This window comes from Thamnophis sirtalis, unplaced genomic scaffold (genome assembly GCF_051295495.1).
Source record: "Thamnophis sirtalis isolate CommonGarterSnake01/CBP01778 unplaced genomic scaffold, rThaSir2_p1.2 scaffold_13, whole genome shotgun sequence".
NCBI classification, from domain to species: Eukaryota; Metazoa; Chordata; class Lepidosauria; order Squamata; family Natricidae; genus Thamnophis; species Thamnophis sirtalis.
Window position 1 is genome coordinate 18,879,437 of NW_028261393.1, and position 23,927 is coordinate 18,903,363.

Genomic DNA, 23,927 nt, shown 5'->3' on the forward strand with positions numbered 1-23,927 from the left:
AATCCATCTCTTCCAGCCCAACCCACTGTACAAGGGAGTGATTGTGGGGAGAGACACCGAGTGGGGCATTTGGAGCTCCTAAAGTTGAGTATAAAACTAACAAGCTAAATAATATACGATTGATCTCCCAAAATACATACTCCTTACTTATTTCACAACTGCAAAGGAAGTTCCTTGGATGTACATTTTAGACGCAGATACTTTTTTGAAAATTTCCACCATGGCCATTTTTACTTGTGCAAGTGCTGCTCTGTGATCTTCAGTAATTTCGCATTTACTTTTCAATTTCAGGAAGAGGAACCTAATCCCATGAAGATCAACAAGCGCCCCAGCAAGGTAGGATGGTGAAAAGGAAGAGCGACTTGTTTCCCAGGATTCCAGCAAACAGATTATATGTCAGGGTTCCAAGTAACACCCCCACCGAAAGAAGACACTGAGGCTTGAGGTTCCTCAAAAGTTCCATTTTATTAGAGATGTCATATTGGCACATCTGGGAAAACCCGAATCTGAAAGTTTCCAGGTTTTCCCCATCCAAATGAAAGTCCAAGTCCCTGCCCAGCACCCAGATGTCCATCACATGGCCCAATCAAGCACCATCCCAACTGGAGATGCCTCCCAGTCACACCATCACAGCTGCAGGGCGAGATGTCCTTGAGTCTCTGAGAAAGGAATGTTATTTTGACTTTATCTACCCCACTCCATATAATCCCCCCTCCCAGTTTCCCACAGCATTAAATGTGGCAGGTCTGAAGGCCCAATGCAAAAGATGGCTCCCAGGCCTGGCATTATATACCTTGGTAGACACAAAGTTAAGATGACCCCTCCCCCACCTCCTGTTTCTTGCTTTCCTGCAGATCATTTTATACTCTGAGGCAGGCTTTGGAGGGCAGAAAAGAGAAATCTGGAATGATGTCCCGGATGCCACTCCTTGGGAACTCTCAAGCACTATCTCCATTCAGGTGATCCGAGGAGGGTAAGCAATGCTTTGGCTGGCTTGGGGTGAGCAGAGTGGGAAAAGAGGACCTTGGCCAGAAAAAGAAACCAGCAAGAAATTACTATGAAAAGGATCAAAAGCGTCAGTGTGTGGTCGTTGGAACTTTGAAATCCGGTTGTAAGTGGCTCTGGGGAGGTCTGTCGTAACTTTGAATGGTTGCTAAGCAGCCAGACTGTCAGACTTGCTAGATTCTGTTCTCTCCCCCCCCCCCCTTCTCTTTCTCTCTTTCTCTTTCCCTCTCTTTTATTTCTCTCTCGGAATTTTAAAGAAGAGATTGGATAACCATTTGTCAAAAATGGTGCCTGAGCAGGAGGTTGGATTAGAAAACTGCCAAGGTCCCTTCCAACTCTGTTATTCTATTCTATTCTATTCTATTCTATTCTATTCTATTCTATTCTATTCTATTCTATTCTATTATTCTTGATGAATGTATTTTATTATCCTTATGTACACTGAGAACATCTGCACCAAAGACAAATTCCTTGTGAGTCCAATCACACTTGGCCAATAAAGAATTCTATTCTATTCTATTCTATTCTATTCTATTCTATTCTATTCCACTTCATTCCATTCCATTCCATTCTATTCTATTCTATTCTCAACATTCCTCCAGAGTGGAAAGTGTCATCTCATTTTTTCATCTCTACTATATATCCTATCTCAATACTCTTTCTATGGAGTCAACTTCCTGATTTGGTTCACCTTAAAAGGCTGCCCTCTCGTTCTTATATACCAGCTACTGGGAGGGAACAGCACAGTAAAAGATTCTTCCTTATATGCTGTGCATGAGCTGTCCAGATAAATTGGGCTAATTAAGTATTTTCCCAATGAGCATGATAGCTGCTCTTTGAAGTAAGTGGTCTTTGCTATCATACCTTTAATTATTGGATGAACGCTGACACTGTTTTCTGTGCCACTGTTCTAATGCATAAAATTGTTGTCTATCTGAATTGTGGAGCAATGGAGGAATAGAAGGGCAAATAGCAGGAGGATGGGAGAGTCTCCCAAAATTTTTGCTCCCCTCCATTTTTTTTGTGGTTGAAATGAAACGTTTTGTAAGATATTTTCGATAAATACCATTTCCCCCTAAAATAAGACCTCTCCAGATAATAAGTCCTCCCCAAAAATATTGTAACACAGCAGCCACCATGAGGTGGCCACGCTCGCCACTTTCTGTACCTCTAAAATAATACGGCCAAGTGCTTATTTTTTGGGGAAGGGGGGGGGTCAAAAGAAAATGAGACCCTGTCTTATTTTTGGGAAAACAGGTTATTTGTATGCTTGTTCAGTACAGAGGAAAGGCATTTGCCTTTTAAGGAGCATGAGGAATATGGGTGGGTACCCAAGAAACTCTGTCCATATCACACACCAGCTCTAGAATTCAAGATTTGGCTCTAATAATGGAGCCTCAACAAATGATGTTCCTTTCTGGTTCTCTCCAGATGGTTGATGTATGAAAAGCCCCGATTCCATGGGAGGAAGTGTGTGCTGGCCGAAGGGAACGTGGAAATCAGTAACCCTTGGAGAATCTACTGCAAGGAAGAGTCAGAAAGAGAGAATGCCCCATTCCGTATTGGTTCTCTCAAACGGGTTGTGCAGGTAAAAGGGACTGAGTTCCGTTCAAGAGTCTTTCGCTTTTTAGGGAGTTGGTTAGCCATGCAAGTGAATGTTGATGTTGGAACAGTGGGAATAGAAAGCTGATCTTGTGGCGGCCAACCCCTGCAGCAGTCGAATCAGAGGAGAAGGAGGTGTGGGAGTCAGGGCCAGCATCAAGGCAACTCGAGAGCTCCGAGGAAGAAGAGGGAATAGAGCTGTCAGAGAGAGAGAGAGAGAGAGACTGAGGCAGAGCCTGGGCCATCCATCAGCCCTCAGATGGAGAGTCAACAGCCCCCAGGTCTGGAGGTGGATGATGAGGAAGAGGAGAAACATCTGGGTCTAGTGCCTGATGAGCGGATGTGCAGAAAGTAGAGGAGAGGAGAACAGTGGAAATCCAGGGGCTGATTCTTGGGAAGGAAGAGCCACCGCTGCTAGCAAAGCCCCACCCTAGCTCTGGGGATAAAAGACAGGGGGTGGAGATGAATAGATGTGGCAGACAACTATTCATCTCCCTGCTAGACATACTTGTTAGCCTGCAATGAGAGAGAAACTTTTTACTGGGACTCCTAATAAAGGAATCTTTGAGGTCACTTTAGAAGGATTGTCGTGTTTGGGGAGCTGGGTCAGAACAGCTGCCTTTTGCTGGATCAAAATTGTCTCCTTTCTGAAACTTGAAAAAGTAGATTTTCTCAAGCCTTCCTGGAATTGCCATGATTTGCAACTGAGCCTCATTCTTCAAAGCAGGGCAAGCAACTGACGGCAGTGAAAATCAAGAGATAAAACCTATGTGGTTCAGTTGCAGAGTGGAGAAATCATCTTTGCATAGGATGAAAAGCAGGTGACTCACCACCTGTGGTGGATGAGAGGACATTGTTAGCCAAAAGTGCCAACAGGAGCACTAATGTTTCCATACCATTATGGTATTGCCTCTTTTGGGTGAAAGATTGGTATGAACACAAAACAACCAAATTATAACCCTAAGTGACTGAAGCTTCAATTTTTCAATGAAAAGCACTTGAGCGTATTTTGAATGGATTGGTTGATGCCTCATGTCCGCCTTGATCAGTTGGGCTCCTCTTGAAAATTATTTTCAGAAAAACAAAAGTTTGATCTACTGTTGAAATATGTAACCAGAAGTGGGTTGCTACTGGTTCGCACCGGTTCAGATGAACTGGTAGTGGAAATTGCGACTGGGTTGCCAAACCGATAGGGATGGCAGGTTCTCCACGCCCATGAACCGGTCCGCAGTTGCCGCAACATTTTAAATCTTCTGCGCATGCACAGACCTATTTACAAACAACTGCGCACATACACAGAGTGCACACACACCAAACCAGCAGTAACACCGGCAGCAACCAACCCCTATATGTAACCATTATTGAATGCTAGGAATGCTGGGATTATGGAAATCAACTCTTCTTCCATTAACAAGCCTAACTTTTTTGCAGGATTTCAGACTCCCTGAGATCACTTTTTTTGCGGAGGAAAATGGCGAAGGGAGAAAACAGAGGTTCATCGATTCTGCAGAAGATTTGAGGACATGTGGCCAACCCTTGAAAGCAGCATCTATCATTGTACACTCTGGCCTGTAAGGCACTTTTCTCTCTCTTCTGTTTTGGGTACCCACCTTGTAAGAGGTGACCTTGAGTAAAGGGCTTAACTTCTTTTTTAGAGACTAAAATAGAAAGAGTGGCCATTAACTCCTTCCCTAATGGAAAGCTTAATGGTTATGATAGGGGTGTCAAAATCAATTTTAATGAGGGTTGCATCAAGGTTGTATTTGACCTCAGGAGGCCTTGGTGGGCATGGCCAGCTCGACATCACTTGTGTTGGGGGTGCCTGATGTTGGCCGAGTGCTGTGCCAGCAAAAACAGGCTCCCAAGCTCCGTTTTCAGCTACGACAGCCTTCTTCCAGTGAAAACAGAGCTCAGGAGGGCGCACACAGCTTTCCTGAGCTCTGTTTTCACTGGAAGAGGCACTGCGGATCGGTACTTTGCTGTTTCCAGGGTAGCCCTGTGGGCCAGATCTAAGCACCCCGCAGGCCGGCTCCGGCTCCCAGGCCTTGAGTTTGACACCCCGGGTTACAAGCAACCGTTCCACACTGCAGAACCTTGATGTGTAGCTAATTTACAAAGTGGATGGCTAACAGATCCCATTGCCAATGTCAATGATGGGTCCTGTTGGGGTACTGTGTGACCACAACAACTGCTGGAGGAAAATGATGACTAATGCCAGTCCAGACAAACCATTTAAGAGCTGAACATGGTCTGTTCATCTGGGTATTCATTTCCACCCAGTCACCTGGAATCCGATTGCCAAATGTTATGGACATGAACAAGATGTGCAAGGAGAGAGCAGTACTTTTACAAAGCCCCTATTTCCAGAGGTGGAATTCAGCAGGTTCTGACCAGTTCTGCAGAACCGGTAGTGGAAATTTTGAATAGTTCAGAGAACTGGTAAACACCATCTCTGACTGGCCCCGCCCCCATCTATTCTCTGCCTCCTAAGTCCCAGCTGATCATGAGGGAATGGAGATTTTACAGTATCCTTCCCCTGCCACTTCCACCAAGCCATGCCATGCCCACCAAGCCACGCCCACAGAACCAGTAGTAAAAATATTTGAATCCCACCACTGCCCTGTTGATTTCAAAAGAAATAGAATCTGACTCTGACCTAATGATTTCAAGATTCTGATATTTTGTGCTGCTCTTGATAAGCTTCTTATACAATGGTAGAGCCCTGCATTCTCTGATTGCAAGACAGATAGACAGATCCCAGGATGGGTGGAAAAGTGGCCCTGATGCTTTGTCGGCAGCTTCTCATGATTGGCTCTTACATCCATTTGGAAATTCAAGTGTTTACTTATTTGAAGGATTTAAGGGCAAGCTCTGCAGACCATTTCTGAACTTGCATGGAAAATCCAGTGCATTGTTGAAATTTTTATACAAAACTAGTTAATAACCCAGCATTGCCTGGGTATTTATTTATAGGGGGGAAATGTCCGGACCAAATGTACTTTCTAATGTTGGATTTTCCAACATTTACCAGAGGGAGCCTCCTGGTGGAGTACTGTGAATGTTATCATGGCAATTCCCCTGTGCTGTACAATGGAAGCCATTTTAAGGCACAACAGGCTGTATCTTAACAGAACACACACCCTGAGGGGTGTTAGGGATGTCTTACCCCCACAGTATTTTTTTCAAGAGAAAAAGTCATCTGTATACCAAATTTGGTTGAAATTGCTTGAGGCCTTCCAGCGTTATGCTGCTCTCAACTGTGCACTTTATAAATATTTTATTTATTTTGTGAGCTGGGGTAGATTGTAAAATTTGAAACTAAATGAAAACCAACCAGTCATTTTCATCTAATTCATGGATTACTCTGGAAAACACAAATTGGGCTAGTTGGCTTAAAGCATTGATCAAACATATTGTTTCCTTCCAGAAGATTTCTTGGGATTACAGTTCCATTCAATAGATATGTTATCATTATTTGTTTTGCTAGTTCTTTTACAGATCTCTCTATTCCATAGGTGGCTCGTTTATTCAAAACCGTTCTTTGATGATGACCCATATGTTTTAGAACCTGGTGGATATCCCAATTTGCAAGCCTGGGGTGCAAAGGACCCCTCCATTTGCTCCATGCATCCAATTAAACTAGTAAGTATCCCCTGGAAAAATATCAATATCAATAATATTTAGCTTATATATTGGTGCTTTACAGCAGTTTCTGGGTGGTTTACAGAGTCAACCTCTTGCCCTCAATAATCTGGGTCCTCAGTTTACTGACCTTGGAAGGATGGAAGGCTGAGTCAATCTTGAGTTGATCAAGATTGAACTCTAGGCTGTGGGCAGAGTTGGCCTACAATACTAATCTAATCACTGTGCACCAAAGCTTGCTGTGCAAGCAAGCTTGCTTGCTTTCTTCCTTGCTTCCTTCCTTGCTTCCTTCCTGTTTCAAGTCAGGAAAAGGCACTACAGATTCTTGGAAACCAAATACACGTGTACATTCTAGCCCTGATTTTCTAATTCATTAAGGCAAGGTCTCAATTGGTTGTTTCTTCCTTTTTTTTTTACTGATTCCTTAATGGATGGATTAAGATTTCAAGAGGCAAGGTCATCTGGTCATCAGTTGTCATGTCTTGGAGATGTTCTCAGACCCAGAGAAATCTACTACAGTTACTTTGTTTGTTTATTTGCTTGCACTTTAGACTTACATTTGCATTTTTGCTTAGGGAAGAATTTTTGGGGTTGAGGTCCACACATCTTAAAGTTGCCAAGGTTGAGAGCAGTGTTTCTCAACCTTAGCCATATAGAGGTATATGGACTTCAACTCCAAGAAGTCCACACATCTTAAAATGGCGAGGGTTGGGAGACACTCTGTAAAGCTTCATAGTCTTAAAAAGGGAATTGAATTGCAATTTGAGACCAATTGCAGGTGAGGCAGAAATAAATCACGTGAGTTAGTTGTTGTTGTTATTGTTAATTGCGAAGTTGTATCCACCCCATTATGACCCCATGGACAATGTTCCTCCAGGCCTTCCTGTCCTCTACCATTCAACTGGAGTCCATTTAAGCTCATACCGACTGCTTCTGTGACTCCATCCAGCCACCATATTCCCTTTTTCTTTTGCCCTCCATCTTTCCCAACATTAGGCTCTTCTCCAGTGAGTCCTTCCTTCTCATTAGGTGGCCAAAGCATTTGAGTTTCATCTTCAGGATCTGGCCTACTAAAGAGCAGTCAGGGTTGAACTCCTCTAGGACTGACCGGTTTGATCACTTTGCAGTCCAAGGGACTGGGAGGAATCTTCTCCAGCACCATAGTTCAAAGGCGTCCATTTTTGGCACTCAGCCTTTCTTATGGTGAGTTAGTTGAGAAACTAGTAATCCTTGAGGATCCCATCGATATGAGACTCATCTGCGAGCAACATAAATTCCATGTATGGAAATCCTGAACGTGTTAAACACGTAGACAACTAAATTTATTTTGCAGATTGTCTATTTGTTTCTTAGCCTAAGAAGGTAGATTTAAATACTACAGGTAGAGCAATATTTTTTTTTTAAATTGTGTCACTTTCACCAAATGTATTCAACCGGTATTTTACTTGTGCAAGTCAGCTGAATGACAGGTTTGTTTCTTTAAGCACACAGGTCTTTAATTTATTTAAGAAAAGTGTAGTGCCTTATACAAATTAATGCATGTATGTTTGTACCTTTCTTCATTTACTTAATCATTGCTTACTTAGTTTATTTAGGCAAGTGAGATGCATAATCTGAAGTTACACTGTGGAATGCAAGTTCGCTGTTCTTCATTCCACTCCCTTTCTTAATTTTCTATCTTTTCTACACACCCATAAGTACATTCAGTCCTGATTGGGCTGTTCTAGGAATATCTTCCTTTATGTTCTTTATTTTTAGGGAGTTGTACTTTGGCCAAAATTGTAATGTCCTGAAGGCACTGACAGTCCCATGTTGTGGCGCAAATGCAGTTTCAGCTAATTCAGTAACCTCCTTCCCTTCTAATTGATTCAGAAATCAGTAAGGTGACTCCTTCTTCTTCTTGTGCCATATCCATCATTGGACATTGGCAATCATGTTGGCGATCCTATTTTCATCAACAGATGCCTGAAAAAGTGCTGCTGAGTTTGGTCCAAATCAGTCCCTTAGGTTTTGAAGCCATGATGTTCTTCTGCCTGAACCTTGTTTTCCTTCAATCTCTCCTCAAAATTAGGCAATTTTGATGGATGATAATCTATTGTCAGGAAGAATTCTTATGCAAAGGTGGTACCAGAAAAATGTCTCAAGAATCCAGATAATGATGAGCTGAAAAGGAAACCATAATTGATAGATCCATTTATAGAATGTTCTCTTTTGTTTATTCTCTTTTCAGGGTTCCCCAGTTGTTGAAACCCCTGCAGAGCCCAAGGTAATGGGATCATTAGCATCAAGTCTGATCGTTGGAGAGACATACATCCTTGCAAAAAGTAGAGCTAAAGAATCTGAGTTTGTTGCAACACTGAATTTTTTAAAATCAGAACACACATTATGTTTGTACGTATTTTCTTCCATATATATACTGTATATATATATATGGAAGAAAATACACACACACACACACACACACACACACACACACACACACGGGACATGGTGGCTCAGTGGCTAAGATGCTGAGCTTCTCGATCAGAAAGGTCGGCAGTTTGGCGGTTTGAATCCCTAGCGCTGTGTAACAGAGTGAGCTCCCGTTACTTGTTCCAGTTTCTGCCAACTTAGTTCGAAAGCATGTAATAATGCAAGTAGAAAAATAGAGACCACCTTTGGTGGGAAGGTAACAGCGTTCCATATGCCTTCGGGGTTTAGTCATGCCAGCCACATGACCACAGAGACGTCTTCGGACAGCTCTGGCTCTTTGGCTTTGAAACAGAGATGAGCACCGCCCCCATACTTTATCCTTGCATATGTGTCAACCTTGAGGGGGAAGCCACATAAGAACCATAACAGATGAGCTGTGGAAGCCAAAATTTATGTTGCTAAGCAAGGCAACAGTTAAGTGAATTGTGCTCCATTGCATCACCTCTCTGCCACATTTGTTAAGCCAATTACTGCAATTGTTAAGTGAATAGTGGGATTGTTAAGCGAATCCTGCTCCCTTCATTGATGTTAATTGTTGGAAGCTGGCTGGAAAGGTTATAATTCATGATCACATGACCCCAGAACAGTGCAAGTGTCATAAATGCATGCCAGTTACCAGGTGCCTGAATTTTGATTACATGACTGTGGGGATGTTGCAATGGGGGTGGGGCGTGACAAGTGTGAAAAACAGTCATAAGTCACTCGAGGACTATCTGTAATTGTGGTTCAGCTCCCTGGGAATCTCAGCATTTATTCATTCCTCCATCCCAATATTTGTTTTGCTCTTAAAATCAGTATTTAAATTTGTAAGCCAAGCAAATGCTCATCTCATTCTCCATCATTTTCTTCCCAGGCTCTAATTTTTGAGAGGCCACATTTTCAGGGCCATAGCTGGGAAGTCAACCGAGATATTTACAACTTAATGAAGCCAGAAAACAACCAGGATTCCATGATGTCCACTGCTGGTTCTCTGAAAATCTTGGGAGGCTGGTGAGCAATTTTGGATGGCATGTTTTCCCCCTTTTGTATTATATTCCTTCTCCTAAAGCAGTTCAGGGAAGCAAAGACATTAGTTTCTTCCAAAAAAGCACACAGTTCTTTACCTAGGCCAGTGATCGGCAACCTGTGACTCTGGAGCCACATGTGGCTCTTTCATCCCTCTGTTGCGGCTCCACAATTGATAGGATTTTCAGTTAGGACAGGTACAGGAAGAAGGATGCCGTGCTAGGAGGAGACTCTATGGTGGGGGAACCGGACCTCCAGTTGGCAGAGGAAAAAAGGATGCCACACTAGGAGGAGACTCTATGGTGGGGGAACCGGACTTCCGGTCGACTTCAGAATTGAATGGTGGGCTTCCGGTTAGGACTTTTCTGGCTCTTTGAGTGCTTAAGGTTGCCGACCCCTGAGCTAGGCAAAGGGGAGCCATCCTGCATTTTAAAAAGTGTGGTTTTTTGCTGATTTTTTTGTTTGTTTTATTACTGCTTGTCATTGCATCATATTATATTTTTATTACAATATACAGCTGTACATCACTGGGGGATCCATCCAGAACCATGAAATAAATAAATCAAAGAAAAAAGATGCAAAAATATTGTGTCAGTAACTGGACAAAGAAATTACCAAAGTTGTACAATTAGCACTCAGAATATCACTGCATGAGAAATAACCATTAAAATACATTGTTATTTTTAACACAGAAAAGGATTTTAGAGACCTTTTTCCATTTCTGAGTTGAATAGTAAACTTTCCCCTATTTCTCCACCAGAAAATTCCCTTCTTTTCCACTTGTTCGTTTTCTGTCTCTCTCATATACTTTTTTTTAAAAAAGAAAGATTAATTAAAAAAAGAAAAGAGATCAATACAAAAAGAATATTTCCACCATAGGAACCATATTGTCCGTTGTTATACAGGTTGATTTAGGACAGGAGAGAAAGAAATATCCAAGAAGTGCTTTTCCAAAAAGGCCACTGGACTTTTTGTTTTTTTTTCCTTGAAAACTGTTGGCTTCTCATCCAAGAAGCTTCTTCAGTTCTGTTTTAATGGTCAGTCACCATTCAGTCAGAATTGGAGAACCTTCTTGGATGAGAAGCAAAATGTTTTTAAGGCAAAAAATCAAGAAAGTCCAATTGCCTTTTGCAAAAGGACCTTTGGGAAAACCACGACCTGGATGATCAAGAATCTCCACAGACATGACAGGAAGAAAGTAGTTTTATATTCAGGAATCAAGAGTAGTTTCTCTCTTTTCCCCTCTTTTATTGGTCTATTGTCACCTCCAGCTGGGTGGGCTATGAGAAAGAAGGTTTTCGTGGCCATCAGTACCTATTGGAAGAAGGAGAGTACTGTGACTGGAACGATTGGGCTGGCTATAATGAAGAGCTGTTGTCGCTGAGGCTGATCCGGACAGTAAGTCTGCCCGTTTGCTCACTCCCTTCCCCTTCGCTGCCCCGCTCTTCCAGCCTCGCTTCTTCGCCCCGTGTTGTTTGCACGGCAAGCAACCAGAGGAAATGGGGGGGACCGGCTGCCTGTGCGTTTAAATATTTTTGGGGAGTGCTTATTTTTTGGGGGAGGGCATATTTTAGCGCATGCGCTCAAAAGCCTGATTGGGCTTGTTATCCAGGGAGGTCTTATTTTTAGGGAAACAGGGTAGTAACATGGTTGTTAAGTGAATCTGACTTCCCCATTGATTTTGCTTGCCAGAAGGTTGCAAAAGGTGACCCCAGCATCACTTACGTTTCAGAGGGCTATTCTAGATGATTCTATCAAGAATAGGGGTCAATGCTATTGCGACATTATGATACATGCATATAATTTTTTTTCATCCCGGGCAGGACTTTGTGGACCCAGCCATTGTACTTTTTGAAGCCATGGATTTTGAAGATGGCCCCAGTGTTGAGCTCAGTGAGGCCCTGCCAGATGTTGGGCTGGCCAGATATGGGATCATGACACAATCAATCCATGTCCTCAATGGAGTGTGAGTATTTGCTGAGGAAATGTAGAGCGCAAGGAAGACGACCTTTCAAAATTCAAAAGTGGATGATACAGAGCCCTCTTTGATTCACTGCAGTACACCTACTCCTCATTTAACAATCAAGTACCGTTCCAGCGGTCAGGTCGTTAAGTGAAATGGTTGCTAAGTGAAGACTAGTTAATGGTTTATCAAGGAGAGAAACTTAGAAACAAGGAGACATTTCTTGACAGTGAGAACAATTGATCAGTGGAACTTCTTGCCTTCAGAAGTTGTGGTCCTATGCTGCTAAGTGAGAAATTTGTTGAGTCCTGTCCCATTTTATGACTTTACTTGCCACATATGTTAAGTGAATATTTGCCGTTGTTAACTTGGTAGCATGGTTGCTAAGTGAATCTGACTCTCCCGTTGACTTTACTTGTCAAAAGGTCACAAAAGAGGGTGACCTGACCCCCAGGACACTGCACACATTAAAAATATGAACCATTTGTCAAGCATTTGAATGTAAATGGCGTGATCATGGGGATGCTGCCATGGTCATAAGTGTGAAAAATAAGTCAATTTCTTCAGTTCCATTGCAACTTCGAATGATCACTAAATGAACTAAATCAAGGACTACCTGTATTGGGATATTAACTTTCTAAATTCTCAACCAACAATGCTAGCTTTCAAACTTCCTGTCCCAATTTTGGCCAGGCTGACTACAATACTAAGTCCTGTAATCTCAGCATTCCTGGGACTAACTGCCTCTTGGAGCACTAATTTTTTAGGATCACAGAGGGGATAGAACTGATACCTCACCAGAACACTATTTTGGGACTAGTTGTTGTTGTTAGTTGCAAAGTCGTGTCTGACCCATTGCGACCCCACGGACAACGTTCCTCCAGGCTTTCCTGTCCTCTACCATCCTCTGCAGTCCATTTAAGCTCAAGCTACTGCTTCAGTGACTCCATCCAGCCACCTCATTCTCTGTCATCCCCTTCTTCTTTTGCTCTCAGTCCTTCCCAGCATTAGGCACTTCTCCAGGGAGTCCGTCCTTCTCATTAGGTGGGCAAAGTATTTGAGTTTCATTTTCAGGATCTGGCCTTCTAAAGAGCAGCCAGGGTTGATCTCCTCTAGGACTGACCAGTTTGATCACCTTGTAGTCCAAGGGACTCACAAGAGTCTTCTTCGTCACCATAGTTCAAAGGCCTCCATTCTTCAGCTTTTCAGCCTTTCTCATGGTCCAACCTTCACAGCCATCCATTGCAACTGGGAAAATCATAGCCTTGACTATACACACTTTTGTTGGCAGGGTGATTTCTCTGCTTTTTAGTATGCTGTCTAGATTTGCCATAGCATTCTTCCCCTGGAGCAAGCGTCTTTTAATTTCTTGGCTGCAGTCCCCATCTGTGTTGATCTTGGAGCCCAGGAAACTAAAATCTGTCTTGGGACTAGTACATGGGGATAATTGTATTTCCTTTGCTGTGACCAGGTGGGTAGCCTATGAAGGCAAGAATTTCAGTGGAGAACAATATATTTTGGAGAAAGGAGTGTATCGCAACTGTGAAGACTGGGGAGCAACCAGTTGCCAGATCGCCTCCGTGCAACCTGTCCTACAGGTAAGGGTCCAGATGCCTGCCTTCACTTTCCTCCAGTTCAGATATGATGTCCCGCAACCCACACTCCAAATTTTCAAGCAACAAACTTTCTCTCGATCCTTCTGCATAATAGTCTTCCTGAAGTAACAACTCCGTTCCATTAAAAAAGGAGAAGCCTCAAAGCTTTGCTTTGCATGCTCACGCATCTTCTTCAGAGATTAACAATTAAGCAATGAGCAGTGAGTTAAATCTGGTTGAACACAATGTTTTTTCAGAAAACTCTTTTAAGTCCAAAACTGAAAAGAGGTTGCAATGCTTTGGCCTTTTTCCCATTTCAGATCTCATTCACGTAAGAGTAAGATTTTAATTCTGTAGCATGGTTACACTTCTTTTCTATTTTGTGCTAGCCAGACCATCCAATCAGTAATACGTGTCTTTAACCTGGTCTAAATAGTATATCACTTTTATTTCCTCACAGGTTGGGGAACGCAGCCTCTTCTTCATTTCTAAGGTGAGCAGTTGGCATTGAGAAGCAAGGCGTAAAGATAGTTTTTATGTCACATTGCGCAATTCTAGCAAGATTACCACATTTTAGTTGGTTTGGTCCATTAAATCATGGCTTTACATGATGCTTCTTGAGCCCTTACTAAACTGCACTGCTGATCCTATTTTGCTTCCCTCGCCTAGCCCAATAATTAATAAAGGCTGTATTTAATATAGCTTTCCTGAAATTTCAAATCTTTACCGTGCTTCTTCTGGTGGCATTATTGCCATGATTCCTATGTTCCTTGCAGACAATGAGCTAAATAAAAATTAAAAATGCAGCATATCTCCCTCCCAGATTAAAAACAAAAGGTTGTCTTCTCCTGTAGTAATTGGATTATCAGGTTATTTATATTTTATAGATGTAGTATTTTCAGAGAAGCAGAACCGATAATCATATTGTTACAGTAATACATTAGGTTCATCAATGAAAACAGTTATCATCCTTTGAATGGCTCCCTGCAGCCCTGTGAGCAATATTTACCCCAGTATTTCTCAACCTTGGCAACTTTAAAATGGGTGGGCTTCAGCCCCCTGAATTCCCCAGCCAGCATCATCATCATTTAACAACCCCATAATCCCTTGCCGGGTGGAGTCTGAGCAACTGAATGGAGCCAGCAGAGTGTTTTAATGACCAGACGCCCTTCCTGTCGCCAATGCGGAGATATATTCAGCAATATATTCAGCATATTCTCAGTGTGCCCAGAGAGAGAAATATCTGCCTCTCCCTAGGATCAAACTCACAGCCTCCTGATTGTGAGGTGAGAGCTCCACCTGTAGGTCACCGCACCACTCCAATTCCTCAGCCAGCATAGGGAAGGCAATACGATTTCCTTTCTTTATGGAATTCTGAAAACCATCATTTTTAAAATGAGATGATTATGACTGTGAGACAGTTATTCCAAGCCATTTCAGTCTACCTCTTGTTCACATCAAGATATTTTTGACTCCCCAGATCCAACTCTTCTCAGAGCCTGATTTCTCAGGGAACTCCATGACTTTTAAGGAGGACCAACCAACTCTTCCAGAGAACTTCACCCCCCATTCCTGTAGGGTCAATGGAGGCAGGTAAGGATCTCTCACCAGCAGGGCCTCCCTCATTCATTCTCATTTTGTTCTTGCCATTCTGCTGGTATTTCCTGCTCTGGATCCCAAAGAAATGTTCCGTTCCATTTAGGGAAAAGGAGGCAGGGCCCAGAGGTTTCTACAGGGGAGAATTGGAGCAGCTCTCAAAGGGAAGGAACTAATCTAGCCAAAGTACAGTTCATAGAGTGAAATGACTAAATGTGTTGATACCTTTTCATATAAATGCCAAAGTAGTTAAAATATAATTCTGAGTAATTTTGTGGGGTTTCCCCAGACAGTCCTTGATGTCAACAGAGTGGGGGTGGGGGAACAACAGAGGGGAAAAAAATTACCGTGACATACTTGTAGCAAGAAAAAGTGGGTGTGGGGTGGGGAGTGAAATCAACATTTTTCTTTTGAGCCTCTAAGAGGAATCCCTATGCCTTCTTTTGGTTTATATTGTTTTGTACCTTCTGATTCTTGATGATTGTATTCCATTTTATTTTTCTTTATATACATTGAGAGCATATGCACCAAAGACAAATTCCTTGTGTGTCCATTTACACTTGGCCAATAAAGAAGTCTATTCTATTCTATTCTATTCTATTCTATTCTATTCTATTCTATTCTATTCTATTCTATTCTATTCTATTCTAAAATGAGTACATCATATTTTTCTAAGAACAACCTTTCCACTTTCAGTTTCCAATCTTTCTAGCCATTATTCCCAGATCAATGTGTTTTTTCAGTAGTTTCTGGTTTGCTCTTCAGATGCTGTTAAGGTAAATTTTAAAGGGATACCAGTTTCCATGGACTCATATTTGTTTCATTGATGAGCTTTTGATCATGCCTCTAAAGTCACACACATCACATGCAAATTGTCTCTTCTTAGCTGGATTCTTTATGATGGCCACCAGTTTGATGGTGAGCAGCACATACTCTCAGAAGGCGAGTATCCGACACTGAGCTCCATGGGTTGTGCCTTCACCACAGCTATCTGCTCTCTGAAGAAAATCCCCATTGTAAGTCACGATGACCATCTTTCTAAGCTTTTATCTGGATTTCTTGTTACTCAGTTGCTGCCAGAAAATGACATTGTCAAGTTTGATTCAGAAGAGTCTTTCTCTTTTGGATTGTCCAATTTTGGGAAGTATACAGTAGAGGCCAAAATTGTGGAAACCATTTGGGAGAAGTGTATTTTTGAGCTTCGATGGCTAATAACGCTCTTTATTTTGGAGTAGTACCATAAAATTATATATCAATGGAAAAATAATTTAATCAAGAATGTAATGCAATAACTTTTATGAAGGATTTACTATTAGAATAGTAGTTATAAAGAAGAAAAGTGAAACATGTAGAAAAAATGAGATATACAAAAATTATCACCATTCAGTTAATGCTTAGTTGGGTAACCTTTAGCATGAATAATGGCCTTACAACGTCTTCCCATGGAGTGAACCAAGTCTTTTAGTTCTGCAGCTGTTAAAATGTGAAACCAAGATTGAATGATTGCTTCTATTAACTGGGTTTTGTTGCCGGCTATATTTGGCTATAACTTTTCATATAATACAGATAATTGAACAAACTTTGTTGTGTTACATTCTTAACATTTTTACTACCGGTTCAGGCAAACCAGTCCAAACTGGTAGCATTTCACCCCTGCTGTTATGATCATCCATATGGACATCTTTTCCAAAATCAATTCCATTCTTTTGGAATTCTTTAAACTGGAGTAGCAACAACTCACAGAATTTGAATTCTTCACTGAATTCAGAATGGCCTGCCAATCTCTCACCCAAGAGCTTTCACAGCATATTTGAGGGACTGCCTGCATTTTATTGTTTGACCAGATAATCCCCACGTTGTTTTCATCTCGTTCTTTGCTCTTCCTGGTTTTTTTTTTTAATTTTTTTACAGTTCTTCTCTGAGCCCTCCATTTTTCTGCATGGATTGGAGTGTTTCGAAGGGAAAGAGATTGAGTTGAATAGTGAAGTACGCAGCCTGAAAGCCGAAGGGTTCAATAATCACGTTCTCTCTGTCCGAGTAAAGGGTGGGATGTAAGTAAAGAAGAAAAAAAAAACAAGGGAATGGACTGTTGACTCATTACACTTTGCATTGAGTTTGTTTGTCGCCTTCCAGACCCCAAGTCCAGCCCAGCTTCTCATGAAGTTGGCTCAAAACGTTTATCTGAACTTTCGAATCCATTTTCAATAGTGTATATACATCCTTATTCAAACTGTTTCCTCCATGTTTATGTTTATCAGCCACTCCTGCCATTGAGCAACACTTTTTTATATTCATGTCCTTCTAATATATGTCTAATTTATGCATTTGTTCTTACTTGGTTGCTCTGGCTTTGGTCCTAAGCTTTTCCCAAGCTTGGTTGTCACATGTGCCAATGAAGCTTGGTTGTCACATGTGCCAATGAAGGATTCTGGGTTTATGCCTTCAAGTCAGCCTTGACGCTCGGCAACTGCCTGGAATGGTCCCTGCAGTTTTCTTGCAAGGTTTTTTTGGAAGTGGATTGCCATTACCTCCTCCTAGGGCTGAGAGAAAAGGGACGCGGTGGCTCAGAGGCTAAGATGCTGAGCTTGTTGATCAGAAGTTCAACAGTTCGGTGGTTCAAATCCCTAGCGCCACATAACAAAGTGAGCTCCCGTTACTTGTCCCAGCTTCTGCCAACCTAGCAGTTTGAAAGCATGTAAAAATGCAAGTAGAAAAATAGGAACCACCTTTGGTGGGAAGGTAACAGTGTTCCGTGCGCTTTCGGCATTTAGTCATGCTGGCCACATGACCATGGAGACGTCTTTGGACAGTGCTGACTCTTCGGCTTTGAAATGGAGATGAGCACCCTTAGAGTCGGGAACGACTAGCACATATGTGTGAGGGGAACCTTTACCTTAGGAACTATAGTTGGTGCCTTAACCAGTACATCAAAGTGACTCTGAAGGACTGGAGGGTTTGAAAGCCAGCACATCCTAATAGAGCACTAATTGAGGGCAGTTGCTATAATATTATCTTTTTTTTTCAAGGCAATACATATTTCTCCTTGAGACCAATTGTGTAAGGAATAAATGTATAGGTTCTTGGTGCTTTCTGAGCTTGTTTGTTTTCTTGCTTGTTAATTAGGTAACATCATCAGTGTTGAGTTGTGTAGTAATCACCATTATCTCCGTAGTTGGTTAATGAAAAGTTGGGTAGAATCACTATTACTTATTTGGGTAATAAAACGTCTGCAAGAAAACAATCAAGCTCAGAGAGCACCAAGGACCTCACAGTCCAATCCTGAGCTACAAATATTCACTTCTCTTGGTACAATTAACGTATCTTGGGCTTCTTTGGACAAAAAATATTTGTCAACTTATACTGATCAATGGGCTTTTTGTTAATGCTTCTCTTCTTACGGTTGGTTTCATGCTGATTCCAATTCACAGCTGGGTGCTGTGCGAACACAGTGACTTCCGAGGCCGTCAGTGGGTTTTGGAATGCACAGAGATCACCAACTGGCTGACGTACAGTGGGGTTCAACATATCGGCTCCCTGTATCCCATCAAGCAGGTGAGTCTCACAGTTTTCTGACCATGTGGGGGTGGATGGGTAAACATAAAGGAACTGAATGAATAATGTGACCAACCAGAATCAACTCTTTGGCACTTGGGCAGGGGGGGGGGGAGGGATGCTAGAAGGAAATAAAGCAAATAGATAGGAGATGTCTATGTATGTTACAACTAAGAAATCAATACAGATTGGTTCTACATCTAAGAAAGGATTGCAAGTCTGCATTAGGAGCAACATCTCAACAGTGTAAGCTCTTTTGGAAATAAATATTTGTAAAACAGTGGTATCTCTTCTCCTGAAAAGGAAGAAGGACGGTTTTCTCTATGGTGCATTTTTTTCTTGGGGCCAAGAGATGGGAAACAACAACTGAATGAAAAACTGCTGGTGACCTTCTACCGCTGCACTATAGAGAGTATTCTAACTTATTGCACCTCTGTATGGTTTGCCAATTGCAGAGTGGCAGATAGGATAAAGCTCCAGAGGGTTAATGTCATTGCCCAGAGGATCATTGGTTGCCCTCTCCCCTCTTTGGAAGAGCTTTATAGCTCCCGCTGCCTTAAAAAAATTCAAAACATTCTTAAAGATCCATCTCATCCTGGGCAGCCTTTTTTTGAACTATTACCATGTGGCAGATGGTACAGGATAATAAAAACAAGGACAGAGTAGTAACTATATTGAATTCTACGATATAGTGCAATATTAATGCAATATTGGGTTTTCAATTTTAATTATATAGAATGTGAATGATATGTGTTTGTTTTTTATTTTTGTAATTATAATATACATTGAAGATGGCATTTAATTTCATTGTACGATATGCAATAACAATAAACTAAACTAAACTAAACTAAACTAAACTAAATAGGCTAGATGACTTTTGGGGTATCTTTCAATTCTATGACTGATATGGTTCTGCAAAACCATATCAATTTTCTGACTGTGTTTTTTGTTGCTCTGTGTTCCTGTAACTTTAACATCTAAGTAAGCATTCCCAGTCTTGGTTACCGCTACTGCAGAGATATCCTTCCACAGTGCAGGACTTGTTTACAAGCACAGACAATTCAAACTAATTCACAGTGTGCCATTTTTTACCTTCATCTCTCCTCCCCTTTTTGCAGAGAAGGGTCTATTTCCGAATAAAAAACCAAGAGTTGAAGTCCTTCCTGTCTGTGCCCGATGATGTTGAAGACATGAAAGCTGGACGAGTTCTGGTTTCGGAGATCAATGACCAGAACAGTTGCATCTGGTACTATGAAGAGGGACTTATGAAGAACCATGTAAGGACCTTCTGGATAGAGATAGAGATTGAGGCCATCAAGAATGTGTCAATCTGGTTCTAGATATATCCAAACATTTACACCAGGTTCTGGGAATCTGTCCCCCAATAGTGTGTGTAGTATAGTGTAGATAGTGTAAATAGTGTAGAAAAAAGCAAGATGGGTAATATCCTAGAGGTGGGACATGTAACTTAAAGTTACAGAATGGAGTGCACCAGTTCAGAATTCCAACCATTTATCCATTTGATCTCGTCATTAGATTTCCATCCCACTTGCTCAAATTCTCTCCCACTCCTGGAGTGAATAAAACAATTCAACTTGCTCATCTATATTGGTTACTTCAGTTTCTCCAAGCTTAAGATTCGTTTTTTTTCTAAATAGTAATAGCAATAGCACTTAGACTTATATACCATTTCATAGTGCTTTACAGCCCTCTCTAAGCAGTTTACAGAGTCAGCAACTGGGTCCTCATTTTACCGACTTCGGAAGATGGAAGGCCGAGTCAACCTTGAGCCAGTGAGATTCGATCTGCCAAACTGCTGACCCGTGATCCTGTGTAATCTTGTAGCAGAATGGAAATTCTCTATACTTTTTAATGTTTTTGTAGTGGCTCTTGGGCCATCACTTAGATCACATTGTTGTCTTTAAAGACTGGCAAGATTGTCCATTCATCCATAGAAATGTCAGAAAAGAAGTTTTGGAGTGCCCAAAAGCCAACTTTGCTTCCTGGAATGGTTAACCAGATATTTCTGGTCTCCCAAATTCAGTTGCTTCTTATCCTGGAGTTAATAAGTGGCCATCATGATTAGCAACCGGAGGCATATCATCCCTGAGTTGAAAATCTTCTGACTGAGGTCCTCCACTATTAAAGTCTTGCACAAGCCAATAACTTCAATGTATGTTGGAGTATAATCTCTTTAGTCTCAGCCAACCAATCCAATAGCTGTTATACCTGGTGACTATGGAGGTTGTCCTCCAATGTATCTAGACCAGATCAGGTTGAGAAAAGATCTCATAATTTAATGCTACTTGATAATGAAGATAAAAAATACTAATAATGGTTGCTTTTTACCAGAATTGGTAAAAATGCTTAAACTGTTCTTGGTTTTCAGGCAGAGGTGCACTGCTGCCGTTCAGACCGGTTTGGACAAACTGGTAGTTCTGAGCAGCGGTTGACCTTGCCCGTCCACTCTGGCGCTATCACGTCCTATATATAATTGCCATGTGTTGGAAGCCGTGCGCATGTGCAGAAGGTGCGCACATGCTCACATTTTCGGTTCTGGGAGAACTGGTTGTTACATTATGTGACGTCCACCTCTGTTTTCAGGTTGCACCCAATATGAGTCTCCAGGTGATTGGTGCAGCTGCAAAGGGCACCAAAGTGGTGTTATGGTCTGAGAGTCGAATGCCTCGGCAGACGTGGAGAATTGATTCATCTGGGAAAATATGCAGCCAGATGTTTGAAGATAAAGTTCTAGATGTAAAAGGTAAGAGAATATGGAGGGATAATTCTGACTTAGCTCCAAAGAACAGGTTCAGAAAACAGGATTTAGGGCAGACCAGACAACCTGTGCTGCATTGGGCCATTGCTTCAAAAAGACATTTGCTTACCAGGTTCCTCAATGTCTTCAACAATGACAGAGCTAATATACTACTTTCCCTGGAAAACGTGGGATACAATCAGAGATGTATCTGCCTTGAAAATAGCCCATGTTGAACTCCATAGCACAGTGGAACATCAGCGCAGGAAAAGTTTAATGACATTTTGTATTACCGTGTTATCCCGAAAATAAGACAGGGTCTTATTTTCTTTTGACACCCCCCCCCCAAATAAGCACTTGGCCTTATTTTGGGGGAGGTCTTATTATTTTTGAGGTGCAGGAAGTGGCGAGCGTGGTCACCTCATGGCTGCTGCTGTGTTGCAATATTTTTGGGGAGAGCTTATTTTAGCACATGCCCTCAAAAGGCCAATTGGGCTTACTATCCAGGGTGGTCTTATTTTCAGGGAAACAGGGTATGTCATAGATTGCTTTATGATAACGTTTGTGTTGTAAATTTTTTATAACATTTGCCAAATTTCATCTCCAAGGGAGTCATGGGTCCTAGATTTTGGACACATTCTGTAAATTGGCCTATTTTTGAAGTATTTTGGTTCAAAAGGTTTTGTCCTATGGTGCACCATTTTGCCCAGTTAAAGGTTATAGGAATTAGAATTTTAGTAGCATATAGTTTATTCTGGCAGGAGATATCAAAGCATAGCCTGATCAGCCTGCATTCATTAGAATTTCCTCCATTCCCAGGACCTAAAAATAATTTCTATTTATTGCATTACATTATGGTGAATGCATGTTTAATTTAAAATGCCTATTCATATTATTTCATAGTAATATTTAAATTTAAATCCATTCATAATATATTACAACAATATACAGTAGGGCTTGATATGTGTTTATTATAGGCATTTTCATTGTAATTTATAGTTATGTATGATAATATATTAAATATTACAGCAATATTTAATTGTTGATAGTGTTTAAATTGCTTATATCCATTATGGAAATATGTAATATATTATATAGTACATATTATGTAACTATTTTAAAATATTTATGACATTCTCATGATAACATATATAGTTACACAAACAGCTAATACAGCAATATAACATTTCATATTGTAAGAGTCTTTAAAATGCATGGATACGCTAAGTGAAATGGAATACATTATAGTTCTTGTGCTTAAAATGCATATGTAGTTAATGCATATAAATGTGTTATATAATATGCTGTAATTGTTCTCATGCACTTTAAAACGCTTATCTGCATTTTCATAATAATATTTCATATACAGTATAATATGTAATATAGATAATTGCAGTAATATATCACATCATCTGCATTATCTCCTAATGATGTAGTAATATATAAATAATGTGTAATATGAACTTAAGATGGGCCTTTAATTTGCAAAGTCTTTCAAATGCCTTACAGGCATTTTCTCACAGCAAACCCTCCTGATAGCACTTCAGCAACTCCCGCTCAGCTGGCAGCTGCTCTCCTTCTTTGAGCAATGTGCCAGCAGCCACATCGGTAGAAAAAACAGCAGAGCCAAGGCCCAAAATACATTGAACTTAGTTTAAAATGAATGTTCATGATAATTGAAATCGAATGACTTGATTCCGTTAATGGGGTTGTTGCTCTCGGTGTCTTTCTGCTTTCCTCCTCCTTCCCTAGCATTAATGGGATCATGGGATTCAGCAAAGTCACACACCACGATGCAACAGTCCTAGGGAATCTAGGGATTTGTTGTACCTCTCGGGAGGTATTAGTGACCCTGTGTGAAATCCTAACAAAATTGGTACATACTTTTTGTTGTGGGTTGTCACCAGAGCTGGCAGCAGATTCGGACAGAGAGGTTGGGGAGGAACCTGGGCCAGTTCTGGAGTCTGGGGAAGGCTCTGATGAGGGCTCTGTGTCAGAGGCAGAGAGGGGGCCAGAGCCGTCTGACAGTTATCAGCTGCCTTCGGAGTCAAACAGCAGTGAGGCAGACAAACAGCTGGAGCTGTTTCCAGTGTGCGCATGCACAGAGTTGCCAGACGAAGGGAAGAGCTAAGCAACAAAGGTCAACTTGGGAGTAAGGCCACAGGTGGACGGTGAATGGCCCCTCCCAGAGGAAATAAAAGAGGAGCGAAAGGGGAGTGAAGTTTGCAGGAGACAATTAGTTCATTCCTGCATTTTTGCCAAGTATTGTGGCGTCTGAGAGATATCAGCCTGGCCACCCTCCAAGCCTGATAAAGGTCGGTAATTGTGAACTATCTTGAAAGACTGTGGGAGAGGAAAGACTTTGCTGGAGAGGAATTCACTGTAAATTAAATAAAAGCGGTTTATCGAGATGAGGACTCGGCTTCGTGCTGCTGGGGAAGCCCAGGTCAGAACACTTTTTCCCCTCCACAGTGCCTGTCACTGCAGCAGGTCCTGTTGCAAAGTTCAGATTGGGTAGATCAAGCAAGCTAAATAAAAATACAGAGAGTTCTTGACTTACAACTATTCACTGAGTGACCGTTAGAAGTTACAACATCACTGAAAAAAGGACTGTTTTTCACTCTTACAACTTTTGCCCCATCCCCAGGGTTATATGAGCAAAATTTGGACGCTTGGCAACTGGTTTGTATTTATGACGGTTGCAAGGTCCCGGTAACCATGGGATCCCCTTTTGTGA

At 41.5% G+C, this 23,927-nt stretch overlaps 1 protein-coding gene across 1 annotated transcript in view; it reads left to right on the forward strand.

Annotated features, from left to right (window-relative positions):
* Positions 1–23,927, forward strand: part of CRYBG2 (crystallin beta-gamma domain containing 2) — a 32,560-nt gene that overhangs the window by 7,599 nt on the left and 1,034 nt on the right. Inside the window, exons 2-18 of the mRNA XM_087727310.1 lie at positions 292–336; positions 855–973; positions 2,437–2,593; positions 4,039–4,178; positions 6,123–6,249; positions 8,480–8,515; positions 9,575–9,711; positions 10,998–11,124; positions 11,550–11,692; positions 13,161–13,287; positions 13,745–13,777; positions 14,765–14,877; positions 15,767–15,896; positions 16,792–16,931; positions 18,309–18,432; positions 19,551–19,709; positions 21,037–21,196. Of these exons, the coding sequence (XP_087583436.1) occupies positions 292–336; positions 855–973; positions 2,437–2,593; positions 4,039–4,178; positions 6,123–6,249; positions 8,480–8,515; positions 9,575–9,711; positions 10,998–11,124; positions 11,550–11,692; positions 13,161–13,287; positions 13,745–13,777; positions 14,765–14,877; positions 15,767–15,896; positions 16,792–16,931; positions 18,309–18,432; positions 19,551–19,709; positions 21,037–21,196 (2,017 nt within the window). The remainder of the gene's footprint in view (positions 1–291; positions 337–854; positions 974–2,436; positions 2,594–4,038; positions 4,179–6,122; positions 6,250–8,479; positions 8,516–9,574; positions 9,712–10,997; positions 11,125–11,549; positions 11,693–13,160; positions 13,288–13,744; positions 13,778–14,764; positions 14,878–15,766; positions 15,897–16,791; positions 16,932–18,308; positions 18,433–19,550; positions 19,710–21,036; positions 21,197–23,927) is intronic.